Here is an 18,584-nt window from a genome sequence, read left to right as displayed (position 1 = left end):
TACAATTCATGAAGAAAGTTTGTCCCACCTGCCCCTAAAATAAATTTTCTTAATATCAGGAGGAACAATAGCCATTGGCGGCTGTCTCTTCAATGGCCGATAACCCATATGATCACGAATTGGCACAACCCCATGTTACATTATGTTGCTGTGCTCACAAAAAACTGCACTTGAACGGCATTAAAACACAACACGGACAACGCAAAGAGACAGATGATGGATTACACGACTCGAGAGAGCTTCAAGAATCTGTTAAACAGTTTTGTATTGTACTAAAATGAATGGAAGTCAATGGCTGCCTGAAAGGGTAGAAAGAAAAAAAAAAAAATCCAAAAATCTAAAACTCTGACATGCTTTAGAAAATGGTCAACAAAAGTTTAAATTGTATACAATCTGTAGTTAAGAAACTAAATTCTGCAAACACCCTGGTATAGTCTTTAACATTAAAATATTTCTTCATAATGACTTAATGGGCAGTTATCAGAAGGATACAGTGATATAAGGCCGTCACCGATAGTTGCATCATAACACACTCCTGGTTTGAAGCCATATGAACAGGTCAAAGTTTCACTTGAAGCTCTTTAGGGGGCAGAAAAGTGATTTAATTGATAGAACGCTGAAGATAAAACGGCTCTTAGGTTAAACGCAGCAAACGCCAGTTAAAAAAAAAACCCCACTGGCTGCAAACTGTATTCATCGTTTTGTCAGGGAGAGCCCGTTCTCTGCCAGTCACATGTAAGTTATACCAAACGCACACAGATCTGACGAACAGTAAGCAACTTAGACGGTTCATCAACAAACAAACAAGACAAAACAAACCCCCCCCCCAAAAAAAAGCCAAAAAAAAAAAAAAAAAAAAACCCAGAACATGATTCTCATGTCTTCTCCTTCTTCCTGCCAAGAAAACCTCAAAGCTTTCAAGCGCGTTCATGCTGTCAAGAGTTGTAGTGTTTTGACATGACGGGACGTTTCAGGTTCAAAAACAAAAACAAAAAACAAAAACATTATCTGATACAAAAAGCAAAGAAGAAACCACAACAGTATTTTGCAATTTTAGCCCATTTACCACAAAGTATGTTTACATTACGTCACAGTTAACAACTCTTTACATCAGGCTGCTGCCTTTTAGAAAATCGGATGTATTCTGTTCCATCATTCCAGGCGACCGTTAGTTTGCATTATTTTCTGTGTGAGAATGAAAACTTTCAGCAGATTTCTTAAAACTTGCTTGAATTGTGTAATCCATCAGATTCGTTTCACATTAATTATGTAGGTAGTTTATACATGATTAGAATTTACTAAACACAAATTCAGTAAATTATTAGTGGATCACTGCAGCAAGACTGATTAAAGATTTTCATACAATTCATGAAGAAAGTTTGTCCCACCTGCCCCTAAAATAAATTTTCTTAATATCAGGAGGAACGATAGCCATTGGCGGCTGTCTCTTCAATGGCCGATAACCCATATGATCACGAATTGGCACAACCCCATGTTACATTATGTTGCTGTGCTCACAAAAAACTGCACTTGAACGGCATTAAAACACAACACGGACAACGCAAAGAGACAGATGATGGATTACACGACTCGAGAGAGCTTCAAGAATCTGTTAAACAGTTTTGTATTGTACTAAAATGAATGGAAGTCAATGGCTGCCTGAAAGGGTAGAAAGAAAAAAAAAAAATCCAAAAATCTAAAACTCTGACATGCTTTAGAAAATGGTCAACAAAAGTTTAAATTGTATACAATCTGTAGTTAAGAAACTAAATTCTGCAAACACCCTGGTATAGTCTTTAACATTAAAATATTTCTTCATAATGACTTAATGGGCAGTTATCAGAAGGATACAGTGATATAAGGCCGTCACCGATAGTTGCATCATAACACACTCCTGGTTTGAAGCCATATGAACAGGTCAAAGTTTCACTTGAAGCTCTTTAGGGGGCAGAAAAGTGATTTAATTGATAGAACGCTGAAGATAAAACGGCTCTTAGGTTAAACGCAGCAAACGCCAGTTAAAAAAAAAACCCCTCTGGCTGCAAACTGTATTCATCGTTTTGTCAGGGAGAGCCCGTTCTCTGCCAGTCACATGTAAGTTATACCAAACGCACACAGATCTGACGAACAGTAAGCAACTTAGACGGTTCATCAACAAACAAACAAGACAAAACAAACCCCCCCCCCGAAAAAAAAGCCAAAAAAAAAAAAAAAAAAACCCAGAACATGATTCTCATGTCTTCTCCTTCTTCCTGCCAAGAAAACCTCAAAGCTTTCAAGCGCGTTCATGCTGTCAAGAGTTGTAGTGTTTTGACATGACGGGACGTTTCAGGTTCAAAAACAAAAACAATATAAAGGAAAATAAAAGGTGCGTCACTCAGAAACATCTGGGGATCCCACACAGGTGAGTCACGGTGAGACCGCAACGTTTTGCTTTTTTTTCTTCTTTTTTTCTTAAACCAAGCACATTGAAAGCTAATTTTCCAAAGATAATTATACAAATAAAGCATCCAGTGAACTGCAAGCTGGCAGCAGTTGGTTTTTTTTTTTGTTTTTTTTTGTGGTTTCTTTTAAAAAACACATCCCACCTTACACCTACACTCTGCCATTTCCCGTTACCTGCCGTTGTCGATCTCCAGCGCGCCTTGGTTTACTCACCCAAGGCGGAAAATCTATCGCAGCGGGCTCCATTGTCTCTCGGGCGTATGAGGGAGGCGTACGGTCTAATTTATAGCGTGGGGAGGCGTGGAATTTTTTTTTTTTTTTTTTTTCTTTCTATGCGACACAATACACGGCCATTTGTCGAACATTCACGTTACCACATCCGCGGATGGAAGCACACACCACCCAGACGAGAGCAGAATCCTCAAATCTATCCTCTCTCCCCGTGTGGGCACAGCAGTCAGCGGGGGGTTTTTTTATTTGTTTTTTTTTTTTTGGGGGGTGTTTGACGAATAGCGTTGTGCTCCTGTGACAGTGGCTTCGTCCGCTGGAAATCTCCGAGGAGGCGTTCCCGTGACTTGTAATTGTCCTGTAGAAGACGCGGGAAGGCCGACCTCCAGCCACTCAGAAAGGTTGACAGAAGGCGATAAGGTCAGCCCCGTAGTTCGCGGAGGCTGAGAAGGTCAAAGGTCGAGGATCTATGTACATTGAGTCAACAGTCAGAGCTCTGTGTTTTTCCTCAGCATACGGTGTCCAGTGTTTGGCAAGTACATACAGTAGTTCTTCATCACCTCACTGCTTTCTTCCTTGATCGTTTCCTCCATATCTGAGGATGCCATTCCCCCCCCCCCCTCCGTTTTCCTCTTCTCAGGTGCAGCAATCTCGCTCCACGTGGCAAAAGAAGGGGGACTGGGAAGGCAGGGACGTGGAGGTGGAGGGGTCGGAGGAGGAGGAGGAGGAGGACGAGGAGGGGGACGCGGGATTGGTGGAGGAGTGGGCGAGGAGGGAGGGGTAAGGACTCATCTTCTCGATGTTGACGTAGGTGGTGTTGAGCAGGACGTAGTGCTCCCCGCTGAAGCTGGAGAAGATGGCGCTGATGCGCGACACCAGCTCGGTGAAAGAGGGCCGGCGCTCCGGCTTTGGATGCCAGCACTCGATCATCACTGTGTAGCTGGAGGAGAGGAGGGCGGAGAGGAGTCAGAGCAGCACTCAGGAAACAGGGGCTTCGGTGCCTGGCTACGGCTACTGTGTTTTGCATATTTCCACCCTAAAATAACAGCACTTACTCCAAATGCTGTACATTACATTAAGTTCTGTTGGCAGATGCTTTCGGACCAAAGCAACTTCCAGTGAGGGTTTTCAAGCTCGCTACGAGTACAAGAGCTGGATGTCATCAAAAAATTGATGATCCCCCCCCCAAAAAAAATCCTCAAACAAAAAACTAAAAGTGTCCTCAGAGAAAACTGATAACCAAAAATAATAAAGATTGATTATGTGATGTGCCTAGTTTTTGTTTTCCTCCATGTTGACTTTCGCAGTCGTCTAGTTTCTGTCATTTCCCAGTGCTGCTGTCAAATTTGTGTTTGCTATTCCAGTTGTGAAATGGTTTAACATGTCATTTTTTATTTCTTTTTTTAACCTCCTGTAGCGGCATAAGATTCCACTTCTCCTCTCACTCTTTTTAAAAAAAAAAAAAAAAAGTTGAAAACATAAAGTTTCCAAGTTCAAACGGTAGCTAATAGATACGGAAAAACTCTTTTTTTTTTTTTTTTTTTAATTCCAAAATGCTACAATAGGTTTTAGTAGTTCATTTCATCACTCAGTAGCCTCGAACTCTACTGTGAGTTATTCCTCCCTCACAGGTTTTGTATATATGAAATGAAAAGTTCTGCTAATTGTCTTAACGGGCCTCGAAGATAAGTTTGGCTTCCACATCGGCAGTCATTTTTATCCTCGTTGTTATCGTTTTGCAACAAAACTCCTGGCCCTGTCAGAAGCCGACATACCTGACATCGCCTTTTTCTCCCCCGTCTGACTTAGCAGGGTGACCCTATCATTGTGAAAAATGAAGAAAAATGGCCCCATTATCACACTTCCGCAGAGTCTGCCAGCGACTGCTATCACCATGACACCCTGTGAACCAATCAGGAGTGAAGAATGGCCAGAATGTTTGCGGATGTGCATCACCGCCTGACGTCTCTGTTTAATTTACAGCTTGGGAACAGTGGGCCCCAGCCTCCCCTCACCTGAACATCCGCACTCCCCTCTAATTTCACCCCCCACACACACACACACACACACACACTACACATGCGGTGTACCTCATGACGTTATCAGCCCCGTATGAGATCACACTTGGCATCCAGTTCACAGTACCAGTGGGTCAGAGTTTAATGGATAAGGACGTTTCAGATACTGTAGTGTTAAGTGACTCGATGTGTGCGCTTCACTGGCACTGAAATACTTGATGTGACATTTTCATACAAATTAATGTATGTTTTGCTTGTTCCTGTCACTCATCACTTCCACAAAAGTCGGGGTTGCTCTTATTTCCAGCAACAAAAGGTGCATTTTTCTAAAGATCGCGACGGAAGCTCGGCGAAACCAGAGAGTGTTCACCTGAAATAGTCCACGTACAAGTCATGCTCTACTCCACCTGGTTCTACCACAGCATGTCAGGAGATTTCGCCTGGCAAACTCTGACGTGACCAGAGCCAAAGAAAACAAAAAAAAAAAAAAAAAAAGGTCATCTCAGCCCTGCCAACACTGCTCTGATTGATGGGAGTTCTTTAGGCGCAGCAGCACTAAAACTAACCACGGACAACTGCTTAGCAACTAAAAGGAGGCAATAAACACAAAAGAAATACTATACTGGAATTTAATCTTCATTTAAAACTGGCTTTGTGTTTTGTGGTGAAGCAAAAAAAAAAAAAAAAAAAGGATCTTTTTTAAAGACCCACAGCTGTGATGAGACGTAACGCTCGGCTGAGGAGACTGAGGAGCTGTGAGTGTGCTTCAGACCCTCGCTGACAATGATGGATGGCCTAAAGCTGAGGGTTTTTTTAAAATTTTTTATTTATGACCTCCATTGCTTATACCGCTCTTTCACCTTCACTGTTCCTCTCTGCCGCTCTCTCCTGAATTCAGACTCCATCGCGCTCCTGATGATGTATTTAGCTGCAGCTCCGCAGTATATCACTCACACTAACCGAGCCGTGGCGCTTTGCTCGAGGAGGCGAACGACCGGTGAAAAGCATGTATACGCGCGCGTGTGTGTGTGTGTGGGATGCGTGCGTGCACTCACAGGGCGTCAGGGCAGAACTCGGGCTGCAGCAGCCTCCTCCCCTGCAGGAGGAACACGGTGATGTCGAAGGAGTTCACATCGGAGTATGGCGGGGCTCCGCGGGTCATCAGTTCCCACAGCAACACGCCAAACGACCACTGCGGGGAAACCAATAAAACGAACTCCTTATCTCACCGTGGTCCTTTTGGTAACATCTTATAAGACGCTTTGACCAAGTTGTGCACTTTACATGTTCGTTGCAGCGTTAAAAACAGAATGCCAACAGAAGGGAGGCCTCACCACGTCTGACTTGGTGGTGAACTTGTGTGTCTGCAGACTCTCCAAAGCCATCCATTTGACGGGCAGCTTGACTCCGCTCTTGTTGTGGACGCTGTAATACTCTTTATCATAAACATCTCTGGCCAAGCCAAAGTCTGCCACCTTCACCGTGAAGCTCTCATCCAACCTGTCAGGGCAAAGAACTATTACTTTCTACTCTACGGCGTTCTACTCGTCTCTGTGCCTTCTGCTCATTTCCATTTTCTCTTCATTTTGATGACGATCTCTTATTCTCATCTTGGTCCAACAGTTTAACTCTATTCTAATATAAGCCTATGCAGTGCCGCGCTTTGCTCTGTTGTCTTCTGTTCTATTCTGATCTGTTCCCTTCTCTTTTCCTCCCAAATGTATGTAGTTGTACTCTAGTCAGACTGGCAGGTTGTTACTTACTTACTATTACACACACTCATGTGATACTGAATGAATAGCGAGTGAGGGTTTGAGCTCACATGCAGTTCCTGGCGGCGAGGTCTCGGTGGACGAACTTCTTGCTGGCCAGATACTCCATCCCTCGGGCCACCTGCAGCCCGAAGCCCATCAGGTCTTTCACAGTCGGGTTCTGGAGGAAACACAACTATCAGCTGACTTGATTCGAAATCGTATCTTTTTTAACTCATGAAGCTTTGACTGAACTATTAAGTAAAGCCCCTCAGTGATACACCATCTTGAAATCTTCCCACTACGTGTGTATCTCTCTGTATGTACTGAAGATACTCGTGCAGAGATTCCCAACATGCATCTGTCCTGTCCCGCATTTTTGTACGTCCTCACGTGTGACTCGTCGCGGATGAAGTTGCGCAGGTCGCCGTGCTTCATGTAGGGCAGAACCACTAGTGGCGAGCCCTCGGGTGGCAGGCAGATTCCCAGCAGAGAGAGGACGTTGGGGTGGCTGAAGTCCTTCATGATAATCCCCTCCTTCAGGAACTGGGACACCTCTTCCAGATCTGTGATGCCTTGGAGGGGAAAAAAAAAAAAAAAAGCTGTCAAAACTGCAATTTAAGTTATTGTCATGTTTTCGATTCAGCTCAGGAGTTGGCTACTCTGTAGTGGAAGACGTGTTTTTTGACCTCCGGGGATCATTCCATTACGTTACATTTACTCATTTGGCGCTTTTATCCCAAGCGACTTACAGGTGACTACAAAGCATCGTGATACGTCTTCTAAAATCCTTGGGCAGACTTGGGCAAAAATAGGGTCCTTTTTCTCGGTTTTGAAAATTTGATATTTTTTGAGTTTCAGTCAGAATTGTAGAGTAGGTAGAGGGCGGGAACGGCGATTGCTCAGACGGCTGTCCTGACATCAGTGGGAAGGTCATTCCTTGTACGCTTTTGGGGAATAAGAACGATGATGGAAAGCGAGCTGAAAAAGCCCTCCCTGAATACCCCCACACAGACCTGACCCACACCAAATTTCCCAATTTGCCAATTGCATCCCTGCCTCCGGTGACCTGCACTTTATCCCCAATGACTCTGCTGTAATCTGGTTAGAGATTGAAGCTCTTTAGGCCTGGAAAAGCCCGATGGTCGGCCCTCAACTGAGGAGAGACCCCCAAAGACGGAAAGAGATGACATTTGGTTTTCAGAGCCTTGATTTGAAAGTTGGGGACGAAAATGAGGTCATTGCCGAGAGGAGGATGGATGTTCCTTTCTCTTATTGTACAGTAATCATTCTACAGGGACAGAATGTGTCTTTGGGCCTTTTCTTTAAAACTACTTCTCCTAGTACAACAAAAGAAAACCAAAAACAAAGACGTGGTGCCTTAGGAAATCACTAAACCTAATAAAAGGTTCAGGTCCCAGAGGACTAAGCCCCAGCAGGCGCTGTGGTTGGTGGCTCCTCGTGACTGCCCGGGTCTTTCCTCCACATCGTTCCAGCATCAATCTCCCTGCTCCAACTGACAGGTTACACGATTAGACGGGACCCTAATGCCGTCCTCACCGTCAGACACCCATTCATCACCATCATTTCAAGCTGAAAAGGGTTCGGGGCTCTGATGAGATGAGATCCTTAATGCTATTGGAGCGTCGTGATATCATACAACGAGTATGGTATATAAGCAGATGTGGGATGCTATGATTATGGCTGGACGTAAATATATGTGGACAAGGAGAGAGTGTGTTGAGAGTGTGTGTGTGTGTGTTTGTTTTTGTGAGAATGTGAATAATATGTGATGCATTCGATTCTAAATCATATCGGGTTCACTCCTATGTGAGAGAATAAAATAAAAAGTTACTTTTAAGCCAGACTCAGGAGGACGTGTAGACTTTGTTAAACCTCAGCTCACGACAAGGCGTTACCTAAAAATGGTTTCCCACGCCGTCAAAAGCACTGCGTGCCTCTGAAAACAATTCTGGGTCCGAGTTTCAACATGGCAAGTTTTAAAATCAAAACAGAAAATCAGGATGGGTAAATAAAACATGTTTTTCGGTGCTCTTGAGCAATACAAAACAAAAAAATAATAAACAATTTACTTAAGGGATCCACGGAATCTAAAATAAGGAATTTATCAGTTACAACTGTAAACAAAAGCAGCAATGCTCCGCATCAGAAAATCCCCTCAGCCAAGCAACTCGCCCTCAGACTGCTCCCTTAAAAATATAAATGCGAAGCTGCTACACATGAATGAGTGAAAAAATGTGTATGTGTGAAACAGGGGATAGCTGAAGAAAGTATGTTAAGAGGAACACTGCCTCTGGCCCTGTTTCTAAAAGGTCCTGTGCTGTTCTTTATACGTTTAAAAGGGATTCGTGCTTACGGTTCAGGGACTTGACGGCGCAGTGTTGCTTCTGCCCGTCTGGCTCCAGCAGAGTTCCATGGAAAACGCAACCAAAGTGACCTGCAGGTTGTAAAATGATGCACAGTGTTAGTCTGAGTTCGTCAGCATCAGTGAGTTCAAAAAGATGACGTTCAAACCCTTAAAGACCTTCCAAATAACATCTCGTCCCCTCACACAAAACAAGCCTCTCTGGGAAAAAGTCCAATTTTAGACAGTCACATGAGAGATGCCCCCTCCTTTTTCAGTCCCAGTGACAATGAGGTCCAGCTGCAAAGCCGGTTAGCAGTTGCAGCCTGGCCCATGTCAGCTGGCAAGAATCAGCTGGCGCTTCAAGATCTCAACCAAAGATTTCTTTTTGTTTGTCTGAATTCACAGGTGTTGCGGAGGGAGGGCGCCTGAGCACCGTCTAGCCGTCGGCAATGAGTTTCACCTGAGAGGGAGGTTCTGGCTCCCCTCCGTACAGTTGACATTACCAACATGGCCACCTTTGGAAAGCAGGACCAAGGTGGACGGAACCATTACTGGGACTTGAATCTTTTTCCTCCGTCGTGTCGAGCGGAAGCTTTGCCACTACGCTAACTCTGTGCCCCATAAACCAACGACTTAATCGCAAACCTGACTGGGAAATGATAAGACAGTTAAATGTGGTAATACTACAATAACAACTTACTAGAACCCCTGAGGCTCAAACTGACATTAATGCTTCGTGGGGCACACCGCAGCATCACCATGACACAGAAACATCACTAGAGCATGCACATTTATTTTGGCAGCGAAAGTACACAGAGTGACTGAAAGCCAGATTCCAATCCCTTGTATGTGTGAACATACAAACCCCGAGTCTGATTCTGATCATATCTTCAGCTCCGCGGCTTGTTGCTTGTTGTACTCAAAGATCCAGTGAGTAAACCAGTTACTAAATCTTGCCCATACATGGAAACAACTGTTTGGCACCACCTAAATTACCCACTTAGCTTGCAGGGAGACTATGTATACAGCATACTTCATTTATATCTTGGCTTACTGAAGCCTTCTTCTTGACAGTACCACTATGATTAGGAGCATGTGTCCTGCCAGTTGGCTCCATGATCAGAGCAGTTCCAGAAATCAGATAAAAATATTTCTGTCTGTTTACACATCAAAATTTTGGAGCAAAAAAAAAAAAAAAAAAAAAAAAGGGAAAAAAGTTTGGAGCAGAGGTATTAAGAAGATTTCGTGTGGTGCATGCAGCTTTTTATGCACAGTGGTTCACAGCTATCACACCCTTAATAGCTAACTCTGTTTCTCTAAAGTTACCGTCACTCTCACACTAAACCCCCCCCCCCCTCAAGTAACCCAGTATGAAGCTTTATTCATTAATACCCCGCACGAGCTAATAGCCCATGCCAAACCCCATTGAGTTATTGTGCATTTTATTGAATTATATGTCTACTTTAAGTATGAGGTCCTGTCCCAGACCGGGAGGGGTGCAGGAATAAAATGAGCGCGGCGTTCTCCTATCACGTCCTTGCAGATGGCTGAGGGTGTTGTATTTCGACTCCCAACAATGGGCCCTGGGAAGACTAGCTGCGAACAAATCATCCTACGCCACTTTAAAACTCCCTCCTCGAAATCCGGGCTCTTTTTCTTCAGGGGATAATTCAGCTGAGTGGGCAGGGGGCTGTTTTCTGTGACATGGAGGGATTTGGGGTCTTTCTCCTCTTGAAGTTGAATTTGATCGGTGGGTCTGAAACACCTACTTAAACGCCACTATGCGAGGCGATATTGTGTCTGCATGTAAGGCTTGCGGTTTGATAAAGCAGGCAATTAAGCTCTTTGTGGGCAACTTTGGCTTTTGTGTAGCTTTACATAAATCCCAAATTAAATCGAAGCTCGCTGGACGACAGTATCACTCCGCATCAGTTACAACCCCACCAGGAATTGTCTGTGAGGAGATGAGATCTTGTATTATTTATTTATTTAGCAACTAAGCTCAAAAATATAAACATTTACCCATAATTACATGGACTAGAAGAGTGTACAAACAACCCTCAACAGAGGAGAGACTGGAAACTCTAGGTACGGCCTTAAAAAGTGGAGGTCGTTGCGATGAACTAGATGTTTTATTGATGAATTAAGTAGAGAAAGCAGTATTGTTGCTCATGGCAACAGTATTGTGGGTTTAATTTTTTTTGTGTATCATGTCGAAGTCTTTCTTTTGCATGTGGTTTCATTTTTTTAAGACATTTGTTTTCCTGTGATCTAGCAAGAATACAAATATCTACACAGTTTCAGGGTGTGGGAGTGGACTTACTGACTCTAGCAATGATTTATTATACAAAAAAAAAAAAAAAAAAAAACACATTACAATGAACTGACTTGCAGGAAATATTATTTTCTTTAAAGTATACAAATTTGGTCACACTGTGCAGCATGATAGAAGAGATGCAGGACAAATAGATGGAGGAGGATAACTGACTATGGCTATCTACTGTGTGAGCATTTGTCATGATATCAGCTCTGTGGATGGAGATTACCATATAGCAGTGAATAACAGTGTTTATACAAAAGGCCAAACACTGACTGGACAGACAATCTTTCATGTCTAATTGAGTTATGTATGCCTTTTTTGTTTTAACTGTTACTTATGATTATTCACATTTATTCTTTGCTGTGGTAAAAAGCTATAATCTGCTTTGTGAGGCTCTTATTTCTACGGCGCATCATAGTCACCGCATCAGCGTCATACATCAGGAACATCTTCTGATCTCCTTCCTGCGCTGGCACTTGGATGAATGATTCTGCATGTGTGCTTTAAAAGCCTTGACACGGCAGTTTGCATTGACTGGATCTTTATACGTAACATTTTCAACTCGATAAAAAGTCTGCCCTGCTACTTTATTTTGCGTATTAGCAGCTAGAAGCCCGTTCTAGTCCTTTGGGGCTTAGGAAATGAGGTGTTCTACATTTCCCGTTATTTAGAATAAGTAGGAAAAGAAGTACTTCTTCAAGAGAAAGAAGTAGAATATTACCACTAAAGACCCCGTGATATGTAATGTTTTAAAATGAGCTATTTCAACAGTAAAGAGAGTTTCTGAGACTGACCTCTGCCAATGACTTGGTTGAGGTGAAGCAGCAGCTGCTCCCTGGCGATCACCACGTGCTGCACCTCAGTCAGCAGGTCTGGGTGGAGACAGGATGGATCTATGTGGACCGGGGCCATCAGCAGGGGTGACACCAGCTCGCCCTCCATCCTAAGACCCATCCCCATTCCTCCGGCCAGTGACCCCAGTCTGGGAGAGAGCAGCTCCCCGTTGCCTCCGTAGATGGGAGGAGCCGCCCGGCATGTCTCGGGCCGGTCGGTGCCCTGATCTGGAGAAGCGAGGGAGATGGAGGGGGTCGAAGGTCAGCGACTGTATCAGCGAGGCCAACAGAGGTCAAGGTCTGTTTCATGATCAGAGAGGGACGGCTACAAAGGCAGAGAGCAACTTGACACTATGATGGAGGCTGACAGAGCTGGAAAAACAAAGTTTCTGATCTCCTTTGATGCGGTTAGTGGAAGGAGAATAAATGCAAAGAAACTACATGCAAAATTATCCAAATTTTATCTAAGAAGCACAAAAAGAAGACGGAGTGGGCATAAATGGCTAACTCAGATACGGACTTTCAGACACGGATCGTGCACCCCAAACTCTCCCTGAGGACAAGCAACACTTCATTAGTAACCATCTCAGATTTTAAGTCTTTCAAGCCAATTTCAAGCAGCAGGAAAATTGCTTTGCCCATTATTCTCAGGATCATAATACAAGGACACCCCCCGCCCCCCATTCCCTCAGGATTCAAGCCAAGAGAGAACCAGAAGCACAGGTGACTCAGATTACATCAAAGCTTTGGAGGATTTGCCTGATGGTCATCTTACTTGTGACGAGGACACAGACGCCAAAATCATCCATGACTCTTGTCAGCGTTGTGTCAGAAACAGGTCAAAATGACATAAGATATAAAACGACAGTTGGACGAGCAGGAATTCCTTTCCCCTTTCCACAGGAAGCGACGTGACAGACGACTGACTTCGGCTAGAAATCAGTCTGCAGAGGACAAATAAGAGGTATTTCCCCTCAGACTGAAGGGCGATAAAGATACTTAATTTTTAAGCGTCTGAATTCGCAGGCAACATTATGCAAAACACAACCTGTTATTACCAAAAGGTTACTGTGAATCACGCTAGTAGCCTTCTATCATTTAACATACGTAAGTTCCACTATTTAGTACATTTACGATAATTAATCAAATTAAACCTATGTAATCTGAAAGAGGTAACTTGCAGCGAGGAACCCACAGAGAATTATCATGAATTCTGCAGCTCTACGGAGCTTTTTAGCCTTTTTTGTATATTGTTTCGGTTTCACGGCCCAACAAATCCGCTCTCATCAACCGCATTCCCAGCAACAGCAGGTACATTCAGATGAACCTGCACCATGAAAAGGTTTACAGTTATTTCATTCCTTTCGATGCTGAAGAGACTGTATAAATGTGATGATTATTAGGTGAGATCTGAACTTATGAGCAACTTTAAAATGAATTCTACGCAAATTTATAGATGTTTACCTGTCATGAACATTGGAGATGCTAGGAACAACTAACGTGCGCTAATGTGTTTTTAAACACGATTGAATTAAAACTCTGAGAAGGAACGTGAGTTTTGACACCAACAGTGTTTTGGTTTCAAAAAGCTAATTCATTCACTGTCAGTTATTACAGTGTTATAACCCCAGAGTTAGCGGGGAGCGGCAAAACACTGGGGTTATGATTATCTACACTGGGTACATGGATGATTTTAGTGACTCAAATTCTCTCAGAAACTTACATTTTTTCGTTAGTTAAGAACATGTAAGGCATGCCCCGCTAGCATAGTGTTCAGCCCCACGGGGAGGGAAGCAGGTAGATGGGAGGGAGGGAGGTTGGATGGGGAGAGGAAGATGTCAGGTGGGGGTGGGGAGGGGCTTATCTGGTTGACGTACCCTCCAGCAGGGTTGTTCTATAGTCGACTGACTCGTGGGAGACCATTTCATTAGTGGGGCTGACGCTCCTCGCGTTAGCCAGCCTGTCCAGATGCTGGATGTGACCCCGGTCATCATACCACACCTCAGACAGATCTAGAGACAGAGAGGAAGGGATAGAGGAGGAGGGGGTGAAAAAGGGAATGATAGCAACATAAGAAGATAAGAAGAGTGAGACAGGATGATGAGACAGAGAGGAGGGGATGGAGGCAGAGAGGGATGAGAAACAAGTGATGGAGAGAGCGGGGGAAGCGAGAGAAGAAAGACGCAAAGGGGGGTAAAGGATGAGATAGAAGAGGAGGGGGATGAGGAGAGATGAGAGAATTACTACGAAAGGCAAAGCGTTCCACCAGTGCACCCCATTCTCCAACTTACTGTGAACCCACCAGGCAAAAACAAAACCCAGCAGATACACATGCACACAGGTTAGAAAAGACACACTGAACACAAGTTGCAAGTACGCAAATATATGAACACTCACACACAGACACAGACACAGACAAGCAAATGCACACGTGAAACCTCACACACCAGGTTTGGAGTCAGTTCATTTTAATTCAACTCGTCCAAAATATAAATTTCTCCAAACTGCAACTGACTCGAAACAAGTACAGAGCACATCACTTAATGCATATATATACTGAATACTGTATAAGTTTAATATCTATGAATATAAATATACCTTATATGTAACAATCAATGTCTTGTTTTTGTCATATCTTTTATTTCTCTTACTCTTTACACAGGTAAATTGCCTATAAGCTTATTTTAAATCATTTGCATTTTTAAAGTTTCTTCTTGGTGGATTTTAATAATGTGCATATTTGCTTTTTTTTTTTTTTTTTTTTTTGCTCCTGACTTGTGCTGCTACCTTCTTGCAAAATATGTAAAATTCACTCAGTTTGCAAATATTCCTGCCAAACCTAGTTGCTGAAACTCCACGATTAACATAATATTTCAGAGCAGATAACAACACAAAAGACTGTGAAATCAGTGCCAGTCGGTCACTGTCTAACATTAAAGTTGAGTTTAGGTCTGAGTGCAAGTCTCTGTGTATGGGGCAGCAGTGGAAACGAACTGACCTTTGACCCCCTTTGGTAAACATGTCTTCTCTTACCGTCGATGTGCTTGTTCCTCCTCCACATCAGCAGCGTTCCCAGCATCAGCAGCAGCACGCTGACACACACGCAGCCCACGACGAGGCCCGTGTAGTCCTGCTCCTGCGCCAGTGTCACCTTGCCCAGATGCCTGATAGAGTCCGCCTGGCGCCACTGAAAGAGGTGGAATATTTTGGGGGGGGGGGCATAGTGTGAAGGAAGTAGATGTCAATAACGAGAATAACTAGTGGACCACGCTTCACCCTCATGGAGTTCAGAGGTCAAACTTGGAAACCTGACACCTGTCCGGGTACATTTTTTTTTTTTTTACTTGCATAGTCTAAACGTTATTATTACGCGTCACTTTTAACTTTGAACTGGACGTGAACTGCAGGAGTGACATCAACGGGTCCCGACTTGCCAGCTGGTGATGGCTGTCTGACGAAATGCCGGGAGGGTGAGCAGCAGCAGCGCTGGTTGGAGTCAGTGCGCCGGAGCGGTGGCGTTGCCACGTCAGTGCAAAGCAGCAAAAAATGAGGCGACGGCAAGTCACACAGGTGTGAGTAGAATGGCACAGTTCGAGTTGTCCTGTTCTCCACCATAAGTGATTTGAAGTGACACGGAGACGATGTGCTCACTTTCAGCTTTAACGGCGTTTGACTGGGCCAACGGCGCAGTGCACCGCCCGCTAGTGCCGGGACCACGCAGCAGGACAACGATCCACCTCTCTCACTCTGTCTCACTTTTTAACAGTGGAATGTATTTGAGTCGACATGTCGATCGCTTGACCTCAGCCCAAATAAGGGCAGCAGCGTGTGTTTCTTGCTGTGTCTTGCTGAAGACCAGACTAAAGGCAAAAAGCTCCCGAAACCAGCAGGAAGTGGCGATGGCTTCAGCACGGGCCCGACAGAGCACCTGAGGGTCGGCGGCTTCAGGCGGTAGCTTCACGCAAGTTTTTCTTCGCCTGTCCAAATACTGCCAGATGATTGTTTTCTTAAAACTGTAGTGCCATATAGGAAAATCTGTCCCCGTCACTGATACTTACAGACTGCGCTCGATAAGCAATGACCACCGAGGTAAACATGAGACCCACACAAACACACACAGTATGTCATGCATGGCATATGCAGCATGGTGTACACACAAGCCTTCGAAAGCCATGGAGCTGGCGTTCAGACATATGGTATGCAATAACCATGCACACACACACACACACACACACACACACACACACACACACACACACACACACACGCATCACTCTGTTGCCACAGTCTGGAGGCAGATTACATTAGTGATATTGCCTCTGCCATTATTAGGTTTAGTGGAAATGAGGTCTGTAGTGAAGCTGCAGATGGGACGGTATGTGTGTGTGCGTGTGTGTGTGTGTGTGTGTGGCTGTGTAAATGTGAGACAATGTGGGCATGTCTGGAGGTAGGGGATATACGAGTGTGCGTGCGTGTGTGTGTGTGTGTGTGTGTTTGTGTCTAGGTTTGTGGAGCTAAGGGATATTGGCTGACCCTCCCCAGAGATAAGGGCTTTTCTTCTGAAGGCCGGTTCACAAGTCAACAGTGATGAGGGCTGATAACGTCTGGTCTGCAGCGCGCCGGCGTTTCGCCAGAAGGCGACCACTGGATATTATCTCTAAGGACGACATGAGGATGTCTGAAGCTCAGCGTCTAATATTAGCTGGTATCATAATGGTGAGATTTTTTTTTTTTTTCCCCCAAATCAGCCATCTTATATCCTATCAGGATGTTTGTTGCAAACAAAGATTCAAAATGTACTGAGAAACTATGACTTGCATTTTTCTGCAATATGAAACAAAAAAACGCCACGGGCGAGATTTAACAGTGCGTATAATGAGCGTGTGCTGTTCAGTGCACATCCAGACTCTCTCCTTTTGTTCCCTCTCTAGTTCATGCTAAATTTCCAAGAATGTCTTTTGACGTCCCCCTTGAAACTCAGCGAGAGCTCGAGGAACAGATGGGACAGCATAGTAAAACCAGGTGCGGGTTTTATCCAGTCAACAGTCAATGTAAAAATGACAGTCTGCCTCCTACCCAAAAAAATAAAAGTCCTTAGTCACACTCTGGTGTACCTTGGGTCAAAATGGGACTTTCTACTTCTTCCATGAGAGTTTTCTCTCTGTATAATTCTTGAATATCCGTCCACAAGGTTTTTTTCTCGAAAGCCTCCCTCCTTTCAGACAACAAAACCTGGTATTCACCGCTGACGTTCTCCATCGCTGAAACATTTCCCAATGTCAAATGGAATTTAGCTGCTGGAAATGGGCTGACATTCGGTTAACACGTGTGCATTTTGGCCAGTGATCTCAAGGAGAGAATCAAAATACACTAAAACAGACCCAGATGTTGAGAGCTAGTAGTAGTTTTTCGTTTTGTTTTTTTTCCTTTCTAAAATAAAGTTTATAATACGTTGGATGCTGCTGTTAGATTTACTAACTGAGCTAGTTAAAGGCTCTTAAAGATTAACCTGGTTGACAAGCAGTGTTTCACTTCCTTCTCCGGTGATGGGAGTGGTTGAGGGTGGTCAGAAGTGCGCTCTGTTGCGCCCCTAAATCACACCTTGCAGTGACGTAACAAGGTCTTGGAGTACACTCGTACATCACCGCAGCCGGGTGGCAGGTTAAACCGCTGGAGCCCTGGAGTTAAGTTACTCTTTGATTTTTTGAAAACAAACAAAACATGTGTTTTTAAAAATGAGCATTTGAATGTTGAATCATCACCGATGTCTTCTTTTCACAATCGAAGCCTGGAGAAAGAATCCCGCAGGAGGGAAACCTAACAGATCCATTGTCTATTAAAATGGCTTTATCATTAATATGAGACACGGTGTGTGTTGGGTTTCCTTTCGACATTTCCATACTGTGCGTCCCCCCTCTCCCGACTCAGAGGACGCTTGACTTATATTCACGTGACAAGACAGCTGGATGGTGAGGGTGAAGCCCTTTCACTCAACACACTGTGTAGTAAATTCTCCCTGAGCTGCTTCTTATAAAGGGACTGCATTAGGACAGGGGAGTTATTGAAGTTTCCTGTAAATGATCTGCAACGCTGGAGGAATGTGGTGTTTTCCGTGAATTTTCCCACAGCGCAGAATGAGGAGTTCAATGTGGCCAATGGTAGAGTGAGCCTGTCGCTGCCTTCTGGGAGCTACTACACTCAGGCTTGTCTTCACTCTGTGTTTTATTCATTAGTCATTGTTAACCTGTGGAACATTTCATCAAAAAAAATAAATAAATAAACTGAACGGAATTTTACGAAATTAGTCAAATTCAACTGAATGAAATAGAAAAAATGATCATGACAAACAAAAAAAACTGACTAGTTTCCGCACATACTTTGCCCGTCTATCATCGCTGCGTGTTATGTTATTGCTATGTGGCGAGTCAGCCTCTTCCTCCCCAGAAGCAGGTGCTGGGATAGGATATGATACCTTTTATTGCTGAAATTCCTTTCTGGAGCCTAATAATATAAACAGAGGGGGATTTTCATACAAATGCATGAGAAGTGGGTCCTGTGGATCTCTGCTGTGTCTGTCCACTTGTCCCAGGGCAGGTACTATCAAAACCTCTCTTCCTCATA

General features: G+C 44.1%; 1 protein-coding gene across 1 annotated transcript in view; it reads right to left on the bottom strand.

Annotated features, from left to right (window-relative positions):
* Nucleotides 1-975: 975 nt before the first annotated feature.
* The window catches only part of met (MET proto-oncogene, receptor tyrosine kinase), a 69,139-nt gene continuing 51,530 nt past the window's right edge, over nucleotides 976-18,584 (bottom strand). Inside the window, exons 13-21 of the mRNA XM_040132949.1 lie at nucleotides 14,997-15,150; nucleotides 13,841-13,975; nucleotides 11,925-12,191; nucleotides 8,820-8,900; nucleotides 6,836-7,017; nucleotides 6,514-6,623; nucleotides 6,026-6,191; nucleotides 5,747-5,883; nucleotides 976-3,613 (exon numbers count right to left, since the gene is read on the bottom strand). Coding sequence (XP_039988883.1) covers nucleotides 3,310-3,613; nucleotides 5,747-5,883; nucleotides 6,026-6,191; nucleotides 6,514-6,623; nucleotides 6,836-7,017; nucleotides 8,820-8,900; nucleotides 11,925-12,191; nucleotides 13,841-13,975; nucleotides 14,997-15,150 — 1,536 coding nt within the window. The 3' untranslated portion in view covers nucleotides 976-3,309. The remainder of the gene's footprint in view (nucleotides 3,614-5,746; nucleotides 5,884-6,025; nucleotides 6,192-6,513; nucleotides 6,624-6,835; nucleotides 7,018-8,819; nucleotides 8,901-11,924; nucleotides 12,192-13,840; nucleotides 13,976-14,996; nucleotides 15,151-18,584) is intronic.

The sequence above is a fragment of the Xiphias gladius genome, chromosome 8 (genome assembly GCF_016859285.1).
Source record: "Xiphias gladius isolate SHS-SW01 ecotype Sanya breed wild chromosome 8, ASM1685928v1, whole genome shotgun sequence".
Lineage (NCBI taxonomy): Eukaryota > Metazoa > Chordata > Actinopteri > Istiophoriformes > Xiphiidae > Xiphias > Xiphias gladius.
Note: the sequence above shows the minus strand (reverse complement) of the source record. Positions and strands in the feature narration are given on the sequence as shown.